The sequence below is a fragment of the Lepidochelys olivacea genome (assembly GCF_965140295.1).
Source record: "Lepidochelys olivacea isolate rLepOli2 genome assembly, chromosome: 8".
NCBI classification, from domain to species: Eukaryota; Metazoa; Chordata; order Testudines; family Cheloniidae; genus Lepidochelys; species Lepidochelys olivacea.
In genome coordinates, this window is record NC_140418.1 from 95562357 (window position 1) to 95575920 (window position 13564).

The window sequence follows — 13564 nt, forward strand, 5'->3', positions numbered from 1 at the left end:
CGTCCAGCTTTTCTAAATAGTCCCTAACCACCTCTTTCTCCACAGAGGGCTGGTCACCTCCTCCCCATGCTGTGCTGCCCAGCGCAGCAGTCTGGGAGCTGCCCTTGTTCGTGAAGACAGAGGCAAAAAAAGCATTGAGTACATTAGCTTTTTCCACAGCCTCTGTCACTAGGTTGCCTCCCTCATTCAGTAAGGGGCCCACACTTTCCTTGGCTTTCTTCTTGTTGCCAACATACCTGAAGAAACCCTTCTTGTTACTCTTGACCTCTCTTGCTAGCTGGAGCTCCCGGTGCGATTTGGCCCTCCTGATAACATTCCTACATGCCCGAGCAATAGTTTTATACTCTTCCCTGGTCATTTGTCCAACCTTCCACTTCTTGTAATCACATGACTCCGGGTGGCGGTGCTTTCCTGAAAACGCCAAATTTTGAAAAACATGTGCTGACGTTGCCGCCGTGGGCAAGGCGGCCCGCTAGCGCTGAGAGCGGCACACCAGCTAGAGCGACTAAATTTCCATATTTAACGATTCCCTCCCCCATTAAGGTGTTCCAGCGGCCCGTGAAAGCACTGATCATAGAGTACAGCCGCCCAGCGGAAGGAGAGTCTCCACTGGAAGGAAGTCCCTGCTCCAGCCACCCTCTCTATGTTATCAAGAAGAAAGGCTTCTTCCGGCATATCCCCCGCACTGAGTCGTTTCGGGCTCTGGGGGCATCACGTGCCACGGCATTGTCTTTCTGATTGGCGAGCTGGACCTAGCCTCCGGGAAGCTCCTTTTGGCGCATGCGCACATCGCAAGGCCCTGGGCGGGGAGACGGGGTGAGGCGGCTGCTCGCGGGCGGGGGTGGGCCCGGGCTGGGTTTGCGGGGAGGCTGCGGCGGGGTCTCGCCGGTAGCTCAGGGGCCGTTACCCCGGGAGCCGTCACCCTTCCCGGGCCTCTGCAGCCCCGCAGCCGCCGGGGTCGAGCCCGGGAGCTCGGCCGGCAGCCCCCGCTGCAGAGTCGCCGGGCCCCAGCGCCTGAGGGGAGCCCGGGCTCGCCTGCCGCGCCCTGCCCTGGTGAGACGCCCGCGGGCGCCTTTGGCAGCGCCGAGCCCAGCGGCGTCCCCAGAGACCTTGGGTCAGGATGGAGCGTGGCTTGGCAGGGTGCGGGCCAGGCCTCCGCAGCGCCATGAAGTTGGCTGCAGCCTGCCCCTCGCTTCTGTCAGTGGAAGGTGGCCCTCGCTTGGGATGTTCCTGAGCTAAAATAATGTATGTTCCTATCGGTATGCTAATGCTTTGTGTGCCTGGCACTCTGTCCCACTGCAGGTCTGACAGAGGTTCCTCCATGGCTCTTGGGATGAAATGGCTGCTAAGAGGATGGAAGGAATTGCTTCCTGGTCTGACAGCCCGTGGCCTCCAGCAGCAGTATCGTTATAGGTGTCACCATGGTCCCCCTCACAGAGCAAAGCGTCTGGTGCTGTCCCAGCTCTTTCAGCCTCTGAATCTTCGAGAGGACAGTGTGGTTGGGCTGGAGAGCAAATCTGATGATCTGACATGCAAGAGCCAGAGGCTGATGATACAAGCTGGGTTAATCTACCCCTCTAGCCCTGGCTGCTACTACTACATGCCTTACACTGTTCGAGCAATGGAGAAGCTTGTCAAGGTGATAGACCAAGAAATGCAGGCTATCGGGGGGCAGAAGCTAAATATGCCCAGTTTAAGTTCTGCAGAGCTCTGGAGAACGAGTGGGCGGTGGGATTTAATGGGCAAAGAGCTCTTCCGACTTGCAGACAGGCACAGCAAAGAGTACTGTCTGGGGCCAACTCACGAAGAGACCATTGCAGACCTGATTGCCTCCCAAGGGAACTTGTCCTACAAGCAGCTGCCACTCCTGCTATATCAGATAACACGGAAGTTTCGAGATGAGCCCAAGCCCCGTTTTGGCTTGCTGCGCAGCAGGGAATTCTACATGAAGGACATGTACACGTTTGACACCTGTGAGGAAGCTGCTCGCCAGACCTACAGCCTGGTGTGTGAGGCCTACTGCAACGTGTTTAACAGCTTGGGGTTCCGCTTTGTCAAAGTGCAGGCAGATACGGGCAGCATTGGGGGGAGCATGTCCCACGAGTTCCAGGTCCCCGCAGGTATTGGAGAGGACAGGCTGGTGATCTGCTCCAACTGTAGTTTTTCAGCCAATGTAGAAACAATAAATCCTGACCAGACAGACTGCCCAGTTTGCAAAGGAAAACTGGCTGAGACCAAAGGGATCGAGGTTGGGCATACGTTTTATCTTGGCACCAAGTACTCTTCTGTTTTTAATGTCACCTTCCACACTGCCCAGAACAAACCTGTCCTAGCAGAAATGGGTTGCTATGGCTTGGGCATAACTCGGATTCTGGCTGCTTCTCTCGAGGTGCTTTCAACAGAAGACAGCATCCATTGGCCAACCCTCATTGCACCTTACCAGGTCTGCCTCATTCCCCCTAAGAAAGGCAGCAGGGAAGAGATGGGTGCAGTGCTAATGGATAATTTGTATGACAGTATGATTGAAGCCGTGCCTCAGATTAAAGGGGATGCTGTGCTGGATGACAGGACTCACTTGACCATTGGTAAAAGATTAAAAGATGCTAACAGACTTGGTTACCCATATGTTGTTATAGCTGGGAAGAAAGTTTTTGATGATCCCCCTGAGTTTGAAGTTTGGAATCAAAACACTGGGGAGATCATGTTCCTTACTAAAGAAGGCATAATTGAATTGCTAAGTAAAGTGCAAGTTCTCTGACCTTCCAGTCTTTGGTCTGTGATCCTTGGTGTTTTATCCATATCTAAATGTATCTAGTTCCCTCTTTAAGAATTACAATTTCAGGTGAAAGATTACTCTTGTTTGAGTGGAAACTGCACGTGACTTCACGTGTTGCTAAGAACTGAGGCCTCTTTGTATTAATGGCACATATTTGGCTTGAAATCTAATTGGTTTCAAAACAGGAGTTAAAAGTACTTTCAGATCCTTCACCTGTGTCTGAGTCTCCCTGCTAACTTCTGTCACTTCACAATCATGTTTTCCTGTCCTTTTTGTTTTTTCTCTCCCCTATGATTGTGTAAAGGACCCACACAAACAAAGGAGGAAACCAACCATGGCTTTGATCCTATCAAGACTTAAGTGTGCTTACTTGTATTCACAGAAGTAGTGCCATGCTTGAGTGAAAATGCAGGCTCAGACCCTAGCAGTCTGTGCAAGAGCAACAGTGAAACTGACTAGACACAGTTTTGTCAAATGTATGAAGGGGAGAGGGTGAGATTCTTCTCTGATCGCTTTCAGGTGTTGCATTCTCACATCCTGTTTAACAGGTTAGAGTAATAGGTTTTAAAAAAAAAAAACTTGAGACAGACGTTTGTCCTTGTTTTAGTTGACTGTCTTCTCACTTTAATTTGAGTCCAAATGCTAACTCTGAAGGTTAATAGGAATACAGATTTAATTAAGTTTCACAAATACCTAACCCAGAAAAATAGTGTTCATAGTCTTTCTCTTCTTCAAAGTGCTTTAAAAATGTTAATCTGAAATAATTAAAGTTAATATCAGTCACATAGGCCCAGTCCTGCACTCAGATTCAGGTGGGAGGACTCTGGCACTAGCATATAGGCTCATGCCCATGGGTGCCTATGGGTAGGGCTCCCCGCCCTCGGGTTAGGGGTCCTGAGGTAGGCCGGTTAGGGTTGTGGTGGGTACAGTCCCTGCACTAGGGGTAGGGTTCCTATGGGTAGACCACTTGGAGTTAGGTTGGGGTTCCTACTGGGTAGGGCTCCCTGCCTTGGGGTTAGGGTTCCTATCAGTAGGTCTTCCCAACCTAGGTTTAGTGGGCCTATGGGTAGGGCTCCCCGCCCTAGGGTTAGGATTCATATGGGTAGGGCTCCCGGTCTAAGGATTCACGTTTCTATGAGTCAGCCACTGGGAGTTAGGGTTAGAGTTCCTGTGGGTAGGGATCCCCACCCTAGGGTTACGGTTCCTATGTGTAGTCCACTTGGAGTTAGGGTTAGGTGTTCTAGGGGTAGGGCTTCAGTCCCTATGGTTAGGGTTTGTATGGTTAGGCCTCTTGAAGTTAGGGTTAGGGTTCCTATAGGTAGGGCTCCCTGCCTGAGGGTTAGGATTCCTGTGTGTAAGGATCCCCAACCTAGGGTTAGGGTTCCTATAGGTAGGCCACTTGGAATCTGGGTTAGGGTTTCTATGGGTAGAGCTCCCTGCCCTAGGGTTAGGGATCCTATGGGTTGGGATCCCTGCCCTAGGGTTTGGGTTTCTATGGGCAGGCCACTTGGAGTTAGGGTTCCTATGAGTAGGGCTTCCCATCCCAAGCTTAGAGTTCCAAAGCATGGGCCACTTGTAGTTAGGGATAGGTCATGGGCAGCGGGTGGAGCCCCCCTTCGGGGACGCGGAGCCCCCCTTCGGGGACGCTAACCCCCAGCGATACCCCTTTCTTGTGCGTCCCCCTTCTGTAGCCAGAGCCCTGAGGACTCCTGCCCTGCTCCCCAGCCTTGGCCAGAGGAGCCCTGGGCTGGCCGGTGGCCTGAACATGCTCCCCACCCCCACCCCAGCTTTGGTTGGAGCTTGAGCCCCCCCCCCTCCCCTGAGCCCCACCTGCCCGGAGGAGCCCTGGGCCAGCCACAGCCTGGAGCCCCCCCCCCTGCCCAGAGGTACCCTGAGTTCCCCCCTATACACACCTGCTCGGAGAAGCCCTGGGCCAGCCACAGTTGTGCCATGCCACCTCTCCCCAGACCCCAAGACACCCTGGGGAAAAGATCTCTTTCGACGAAGGTTTTGATATGCCCCATGCAGGTTCCATGGTGGCTGAGGAGCCAGTATTTACTACTCAGATTCCTCAGTTCCTCAGTAATCTCTCTGGAGTCCAGGGAGATTACGGATGAGCCCTGGAAGCTGAATAGCACATACTGCCTCCTCAGTTGCCGTGGAACCTGCATGGGGCATAATAAAGCAAAAACTTTGCCTGCCAAACCCCCAACTGGGGGTCCAGCGGCCCTGGCAGCTCCCCTGGCCTATTATACCTGTGTCCATGGATAGGGTTCCTATGAATAGGCCACTTAGAGATTGGGTTAGGGTTCCTATGGGTGGAGCTCCTATGTGTAGGCCACTTTGAATTAGGGTTAGGGTTCCCCACCCTCTCCAGTTCAGTAGGGTTCTACAAAAGTCCTACTGCAAGGATCCAACTTCAGGATCTTGACTTTAAATACAACCATATTCTTTCCCGAGCTTCCCTCAGATGCCATCCAAAAAAATATTAAACCAGGCAATTTAAACTGTGGTGATTTGAACTTATGAAACAACGTGAAGGAATTCTGAAAAATTCCAGATAGCATCAGACCTAAATGCTTCAGGTAGCACTGTGACTTGGAATGTTTTGCTGGCCTAGGTAAACTGGCAAATGACAGTCCTGTTCAGTCCCTCGTTCAGACATTCACAAAACAGTCTAAATAAGTTGGTGTCGCAGTCAATCTTCCTGCTCTTGTGTGCAAGATCTGGCCATTGGGAAGAGATTTACATAAGAACGACCATACTGGGTTAGACCAAAGGTCCATCTACCCCAGTATCCTGTCTTCTGACAGTGGCTAATACCACGTGCTTCAGAGGGAATGAACAGCATACGTAATCAAGTGATCCATCCCCTGTTGCCCATTCCCAGCTTTTGACAAACGGAGGCTAGAGACACCATCCCTGCCCATCCTGGCTAATAGCCATTGATGGACCTATCCTCCATGGATTTCTCTAGTTCTTTTTTGAGCCCTGTTATAGTCTTGGCCTTCACAACTTCCTCTGGCAAAGAGTTCCACAGGTTGACTGTGTGTTCTATGAAGAAATACTTCCTTTTGTTTGTTTTAAACCTGCTGCCTGTTAATTTCATATGGTGACCGTTCATTCTTGTGTTATGAGAAGGAGTGAATAACACTTCATTATTTATTTTCTCCACATCAGTCAGATTTTATAGACCTTTGTCATATCGCCCTTAGTCATCTCTTTTCCAAGCTGAAAAGTCCCAGTCTTATTAAAAGTCCCAGTCTCCTCATATCGAAGCTTCTCCATACCCCCTAATAATTTTTGTTGCCCTTTTCTGAACCTTTTCCTGTTTTAATATATCTTTTTTGCAATGGGGCAACCACTTCTGTACACAGTATTCAAGATGTGCACGTACCATGGATTCATATAGAGGCAATATGATATTTTCTGTCTTATCAATCCCTTTCTTAATGATTCCCAACATTCTGTTCACTTTTTTGACTGCTGCTGCATATTGAGTGGATGTTTTCAGAGAACTATCCACAATGACTCCAAGATCACTTTCTTGAGTGGTAACAGCTAATTTAGACTCCATCATTTTATATGTCTAGTTGGGATTATGTTTCCAATGTGCATGACTTTGCATTTATCAACATTGAATTTCATCTGACATTTTGTTGCCCAGTCACCCAATTTTGTGCGATCCCTTTGTAACTCTCCGCAGTCTGCCTGGGACTTAACTATCTTGAGTAGTTTCATATCATCTGCAAATTTTGCCGCCTCACTGTTTACCCCTTTTTCCAGATCATTTATGAATATGTTGAATAGGATGGTCCGAGTACAGACCCCTTGGGGACATCGCTATTTCCGCTCTCCATTCTGAAAACTGATTATTTATTCCTGTCCTTAGTTTCCTGTCTTTTAACCAGTTATTGATCCAGAAGAGGATCTTCCATCTTACCCCATGTCAGCTTATTTTGCTTAAGAGCCTTTGGTGAGGGACCTTGTCAAAGGCTTTCTCAAAATCTAAGTACACCTTTGGGTCATGCCTCTGGTAAGGCACAGGTTCCATTAGCCACTCAGCTCACTAGTTACTAGCAGGCACCAGGAATGCAAAGGCTGCCTGAGGCTCTATGGACCTAGGTACAAGACCCGTGGATCTTCACAGCTTGGTTATCCGTGCCACTTGCTGCAATTCTGGCTGGAAGGATTCTAGAGTAGAGAGAGAAGCCACGGATGTGTATCTCAAATGCAGGGCTAGCCCACGGCTGGTGCCTGAGCTCTAGGAATACAAAGCAAGAGCTGGGACTGGGCTGCTGGATAGCTGTTGTGGCTTACAAGTTGGCACATGAAAGATGTGCAAAGGCATCTCCCCTGTTAGAGGCACATCCTCAGCTCTGTTCTGGCCCATTTGTGCTGCTCAGGTGTTACCCGGGGTTCCCCCAAACCCAAAGCTCTCGGTAACTTTAGTCTATGCAAGGTGGTATCAGGACAAACCAAGGGAGACGCAGCGTTTCCATCCGCTATCTGGCTAGCACGGATGAGTCAAAACCACGTGCTTTCACTTAAAGCCAGTACTTTATTAGTCTCCAGCATTACCATTGGAATACTTTAACTCAAAGTCACTGCTTTGTTTAGTCTCAAGCACACACAAACACAATAACAGGTTTCAGAGTAACAGCCGTGTTAGTCTGTATTCGCAAAAAGAAAAGGAGTACTTGTGGCACCTTAGAGACTAACCAATTTATTTGAGCATGAGCTTTCGTGAGCTACTGCTCACTTCATCGGATGCATACCGTGGAAACTGCAGAAAACATTATATACACACAGAGATCATGAAACAATACCTCCTCCCACCCCACTGTCCTGCTGGTAATAGCTTATCTAAAGTGATCATCAAGTTGGGCCATTTCCAGCACAAATCCAGGTTTTCTCACCCTCCACCCCACCCCACACACAAACTCACTATTACCAGCAGGACAGTGGGGTGGGAGGAGGTATTGTTTCATGATCTCTGTGTGTATATAATGTCTTCTGCAGTTCCACGGTATGCATCCGATGAAGTGAGCTGTAGCTCACGAAAGCTCATGCTCAAATAAATTGGTTAGTCTCTAAGGTGCCACAAGTACTCCTTTTCTTTTTACAAACACAATAGGTTATAGAGCACCCCAAATTGATAATTACCCTTCAGGAGTTCGGAGCAGTATTCAGGTATCCAGTGGCCAATCTTCTGCCTAGGGCTGGAGATCTTCTTGATGTGTCCATGAAGCAATCCGCTTGACCCAAACCCACAGTTCCCCTCTTATACTCAAAAAGTTACAGAGACATGTCAATCAAGAAAAGTGTTACATAGCTGACCAAACAAAATCAGTCACGAGGCAAGAAGCAGGGTTTACAAAAATATATCATCAAAAAAATTGTTAAGCAAGCAGTTAATCTAGCAGTCGTACTTCCCCATAACAGCAGCCCTGAAATATATCCAGACTTCCTGTTTTCCACAGACACTTACCCCAGCATATCAGAGAGGGTGTAGAGTCAAGCTCACTTCATGTGACAGCAATTCCCCACTGTGACCAGCTTGCCTTAATTTTGCTAAGTGCAGAATAATTTATAGTTCATCCCAATAATTGGCAGTGGCCTACACACCCGGCTGGTTGCTAAAATGCTCCTCTACCCAGGTAGTGCAAAGTTGTAGCAATGTTGACTGAAATGGCCAGCTGAGGATTCACACAGCTGGTTGCGGGATGGGGAGAAGGGCTCTAGGCCACTCCCACCACAGACCCCACATTAGGAGGCATGGCCAGAGTGCTACTGCAGCCAAGTGATTCCCTAGCAGACGTAACAGCTCTTTGAGGATCGTGGCATCTGGCTGTGACAGAGCCGCTCTGAGGTCATGATGGCCCCCAGGGGAAGAAGGTCCTGCACCGAGCGTAGTTCAGCCATATTTCATAAGGGCCTTAGCCTCTAGACTGGACACTTTTAAAGTCTTCGTGGGGTCTGAGAAGTCTGCTTAGCCTAGCTCACTGGGTTGGCGTGGGAGGAAGGGTGAGATCAATAAAATTCACGTGCTGCCTCTCATGTTCCACAGACCGTCCTTCAACAGACCCCCTTTCCAGGGCTGGAGATTGCGCTGTGGTTCTACCCCTTTTAGCAGGGGTGCTGGAACAGTTTTTATAGAGGGGGTGCCAAGAGCCATTGAACCAAAGTGCAAATCCTGTATGTAATGGAAATCACTGCAATCCAGGAGGTGCCGCAGCACCCCTGCACCTCTAGTTCCAGCAGCTACGCCTTTCTGAGCAGAGCCTCTCCGAAATCTGCTGCTACGACAGCGAGGCCAGACACGTGGCAGCTGGCTTGACGAAGTGCCCACACAGTGGGTCTCTCAGCTGAGGACAGGGATGGGAAATACTTCTTAAACCACCGATGCCCACCCCGCACTCTGCTGACTTCCCTGCAAACGAGGGTGTTTTCAGTGGCGCTGGAAGATGTGGTCTTGCTCTCCCCAGAGTTTTTGTGCCTTTACGTTCCATTGCCATTAATGCCAACCCTTCTGCTGGGTTTAACAAAATATTTATAATCTTTTCACTCTCTTGTTCATTGCGTTTGACTATCAGTAAAGAATGTGGTATTGTCCTCTCCAAAAATCCAATTTCGGTTGTCCGCAGGCGTGGCTGTGAGTTAGAAATTTTAATCCCCACCTGGGGACGTAGGCTACTTAATCTCTTATTGAAGTCAATGCAAAGCAAAGCTAAGATGTGGGAGGAAGGGGTATGGGAGGGTGTGTATAAGACAGGGTTCCAGATCCAGGGCGAGACCGTCATCCCCCTGGCACAGGGGCAGGCGTACCAGCACCTCGGCCCGCCGACGGGTTTCCGTGTCCGGCAGACACCCGAAGACACCATCCAGGAGATCTTGCAGACAAGGCAGACAAGATCGTCCGGCAGCTGGTGAAGAAGTGGCTGTTCCTTCCCCAGAGAGCCAGCAACGAGCTGGTCTATATCGCCCACAGGCATGGCGGAGCCAATGTCCCCCGCATGGGTGACCTGTGTGACATCGCGGTGATCACCCACGCCTTCCACCTGCTGATTTTGTCCCAATGCCATGGTAAGGAACATCGCAGCAAATGTCCTCCATGACACAACAAAGAAGCGGATCGGCAGAGCCCCCTCCAACCAAGACACCGCCAGCTTCCTGAGCGGTTCCCTGGATGGCGAATTCGGATGGGACAGGCGCGACATCGCTTCACTGTGGTCCCACGCTCGCAATGCCACGCGTCGCCTGGGGAAGCGCATTGGCTGCCACTGGGAGTGGTGCAAGGAGCGCCAGGAGCTGGGAGTCTTGGTGCCGCAGATCAGGTCCGACAATAACACCATCGTCAACCCGAGTGCCAGGGGCCTGCTGGGGAGGACCCTGAAGGCAGCCATCCACTCACTGTACATGGAAACCCTGAAGCATAAACCGGACCAGGGTAAAGCCTTCGAACTGACCAGCAAGTGGGACGCCAGCAACCACTTCCTCGCTGAGGACGGCTTCACCCATTTTGCCGACTGGCAGTTCATCCACTGCGCCTGGCTCAACTGCGTCCCGCTCAACGGAACCGTCTGCCACGGGAACCAAGACAAGTGTTGCAGGAAGTGCGGCTACTCCAACGAGACCCTGCCCCACGTCCTGTGTAGCTGCAAGCCCCACTCCAGAGCCTGGCAGCTGCGCCACAACGCCATCCAGAACCACCTGGTGAAAGCCATTGCACCGCGCCTGGGGAAGGTCACCGTGAACTGCGCCATCCCTGGTACCGACAGCCAGTTGCGACCTGACGTGGTAGTCGCCGACAAGGCCCAGAAAAAGATCATCCTTGTCGACATCACCTTTGAGAACAGGACCCCAGACTTCTGCAAAGCCCGAGCTCATAAGCTGGAAAAATACGCCCCCCTGGCCGACACCCTGAGAGCGAAGGGCTACGAGGTGCAGATGGATGCCCTGATTGTTGGAGCCCTGGGCGCTTGGGACCCCTGCAAAGAGCGTGTGCTGCAGACCTGTGGGATCGGTCGACGCTATGCATGGCTCATGCGGCGCCTCATGGTCTCGGACACCATCCGATGGTCCAGGGACAGCTACATCAAACACATCACCGGCCACCGACAGTACCAGGAGGTGTGAGCCTGTAGGACATCGTGCATCAACTATGGGAAAGGGACTGAGAGACTTTTTCCATTGGACCATATGAACTGGAACCATAAACTCACTGAACATTAAATCCCACCAAATGAGGATAGATCCATCCTCATCATCGTATCCACTCATTATACTCCACACCTGAACATAGCCATTATATGGACAACATACCCCCATATCTCAATGTCTGTACTTTGACCCATTAAACTTTTACCCCAATCGGGGAGATTGCAGATTATGCATTCCTTACGCCACCCGTTCCTAAACCGAATTTCTCACCCTTTGATAATCTGTACCTTATTCCCTGATAACCAGAAACTTCTATGCTTAAACTCTGTACCGTTTTCTTTATACTTCAACATTATCTTAATAAAAATCCTCACTTGGTTGACTTAAACATCCGACAGCAGATGCTGTTAAAGCCTCTAAGATGCTACAGTTGAGAGACCAAAGGTTAGGGGTCAAATTTTTCTTTATCGACACCCACTGAAGTCCCTAGGATTGTCCGAGTGTAGCTGAGAATAGCCCTTATTGACTCAACTGGAGTGTGGTGTGCTCAGAACTACTGAAAATCAGGCCCTAAGCTAATTTGGCACAAGGTGGGGGAATTCCCTCCTTAAACAGAAGGTGCCTGTCTCTAAAAAGAAAAATCATACCTAGGGGATGAACTAAGAGCCTCACAAAAATGCATGGAACTTAGATGTGAGGTTGCAAGTTCCCTTGGATTTCAGACCCTCCTTGTTGGGGAGAAAGTTTGTTCTTTTCTTTCAGACAGACCTGCTCCATGATTTTTCCAGGGACTGAGGTGAGGCTGACTGGCCTGTAGTTCCCAGGATCCTCCTTCTTCCCTTTTTTAAAGATTGACACTACATTAGCCTTTTTCCAGTCATCCGGGACTTCCCCCATTCGCCACAAGTTTTCAAAGATAATGGCCAATGGCTCTGCAATCACAGCCGCCAATTCCTTTAGCACTCTCGGATGCAACTCGTCCGGCCCCATGGATTTGTGCACGTCCAGCTTTTCTAAATAGTCCCTAACCACCTCTTTCTCCACAGAGGGCTGGCCATCTACTCTCCATGTTGTGATGCCCAGCGCAGCAGTCTGGGAGCTGTCCTTGTTAGTGAAGACAGAGGCAAAAAAAGCATTGAGCACATTAGCTTTTTCCACATCTTCTGTCACTAGGTTGCCTCCCTCATTCAGTAAGGGGCCCACACTTTCCTTGGCTTTCTTCTTGTTGCCAACATACCTGAAGAAACCCTTCTTGTTACTCTTGACATCTCTTGCTACCTGCAGCTCCAGGTGCAATTTGGCCCTCCTGATTTCATTCCTACATGCCCGAGCAATATTTTTATGCTCTTCCCTGGTCATATGTCCAACCTTCCACTTCTTGTGAGCTTCTTTTCTATGTTTAAGATCCGCTAGGATTTCACCGTTAAGCCAAGCTGGTCGCCTGCCACATTTACTATTCTTTCGACTCATCAGGATGGTTTGTCCTTGTAACCTCAACAGGGATTCCTTGAAATACAGCCAGCTCTCCTGGACTCCTTTCCCCTTCATGTTAGTCCCCCAGGGGATCCTACCCATCCATTCCCTGAGGGAGTCGAAGTCTGCTTTCCTGAAGTCCAGGGTCCTGCTGCTTACCTTTCTTCCCTGTGTCAGGATCCTGAACTCAACCAACTCATGGTCACTGCCTCCCAGATTCCTGTCCACCTTTGCTTCCCCACTAATTCTTCCCTGTTTGTGAGCAGCAGGTCAAGAAAAGCTCCCCCCCAGTTGGCTCCTCTAGCACTTGCACCAGGAAATTGTCCCCTATGCTTTCCAAAAACTTCCTGGATTGTCTATGATATGGACTGCCATGGGCAGTTCTACTGCACTGCAATCATGGCCTTACACACCAAGGGCAGGATTTGCTCCAAACTCAATATCAGGAAAATCCATTTGTGACCGGGGTCCCAGTGTGGGCCAACTGAGTTCACTCAATTACGGTGAACTGCAAAGAATGGGGTAGACAATTCCCCAATAGCTGTTGGATATTCCAAGACTTAGCTTTACCAAGCCAGCATAAAACAGCTTCTTTATTATCTCACTGGTTGCTCAGAAGCCAACAACACACTTCCCTTGAAGTAACCCAGCCTCAGACCTCCATCCAGGTACCCAAGTCAAATATGATGAAGATTTCTGAAAATCTTATTTCATCATATAAAAGAAAAGGTTCCACAGGATTGGACACATTACCTCCCAGGTTAATGAATATTCCGGATCTTACCCAAATACATGCTACAGCCAATTATTAATTAAACTAAAATTTATTTAAAAAGAAAGAGAGAGAGTATGGTTAAAAGATCAATATACAGACATGAGTTCAGTTCTTGAGGTTCAGATAAATAGCAGAGATGGTGAGCTTTGTAGTTGCAAAGAGTTCTTTTTAGAATTTAGTTCATAGGTTATAGTCCAATGTCCCATATCATATCCAGGATGGACCAGCTGAACTGGGATCTCATCTCATGACTCAAACTTCCCCTGATGAAGCTTAAGCAGATCTGAGATTAAAAGGATCAGGGCCCAAGGATCTTTTATACAATTTCAGGTCGTCTTTGACAAGTTTGAGTCCCTCTGGGAACAATAGGTAATCAG

General features: G+C 49.5%; 2 protein-coding genes across 3 annotated transcripts in view; both read left to right on the forward strand.

Moving 5' to 3' along the window:
• Nucleotides 1–643: 643 nt before the first annotated feature.
• On the forward strand, nt 644–2765 carry PARS2 (prolyl-tRNA synthetase 2, mitochondrial; the record flags this gene model as incomplete). 2 transcript variants are annotated; one of them, XM_084637588.1, is made up of 2 exons in its annotated part: nt 644–816; nt 1303–2765. In XM_084637588.1, the coding sequence occupies 2 exons, from the start codon at nt 644–646 to the stop codon at nt 2756–2758; spliced, it is 1629 nt and encodes a 542-aa protein (XP_084493714.1). In that variant the 3' UTR covers nt 2759–2765. The 2 variants fall into 2 exon arrangements, with proteins under 2 accessions (XP_084493714.1, XP_084493715.1); XM_084637589.1 differs by having other exon boundaries at nt 814–841.
• Nucleotides 2766–9511: 6746 nt separating this feature from the next.
• MROH7 (maestro heat like repeat family member 7) overlaps nt 9512–13564 on the forward strand; it is a gene marked incomplete at its 5' end in the record, with an annotated part of 32330 nt that continues 28277 nt past the window's right edge. The window contains 2 exons of the mRNA XM_084636637.1: nt 9512–9634; nt 10484–10654. Coding sequence (XP_084492763.1) covers nt 9512–9634; nt 10484–10654 — 294 coding nt within the window. The remainder of the gene's footprint in view (nt 9635–10483; nt 10655–13564) is intronic.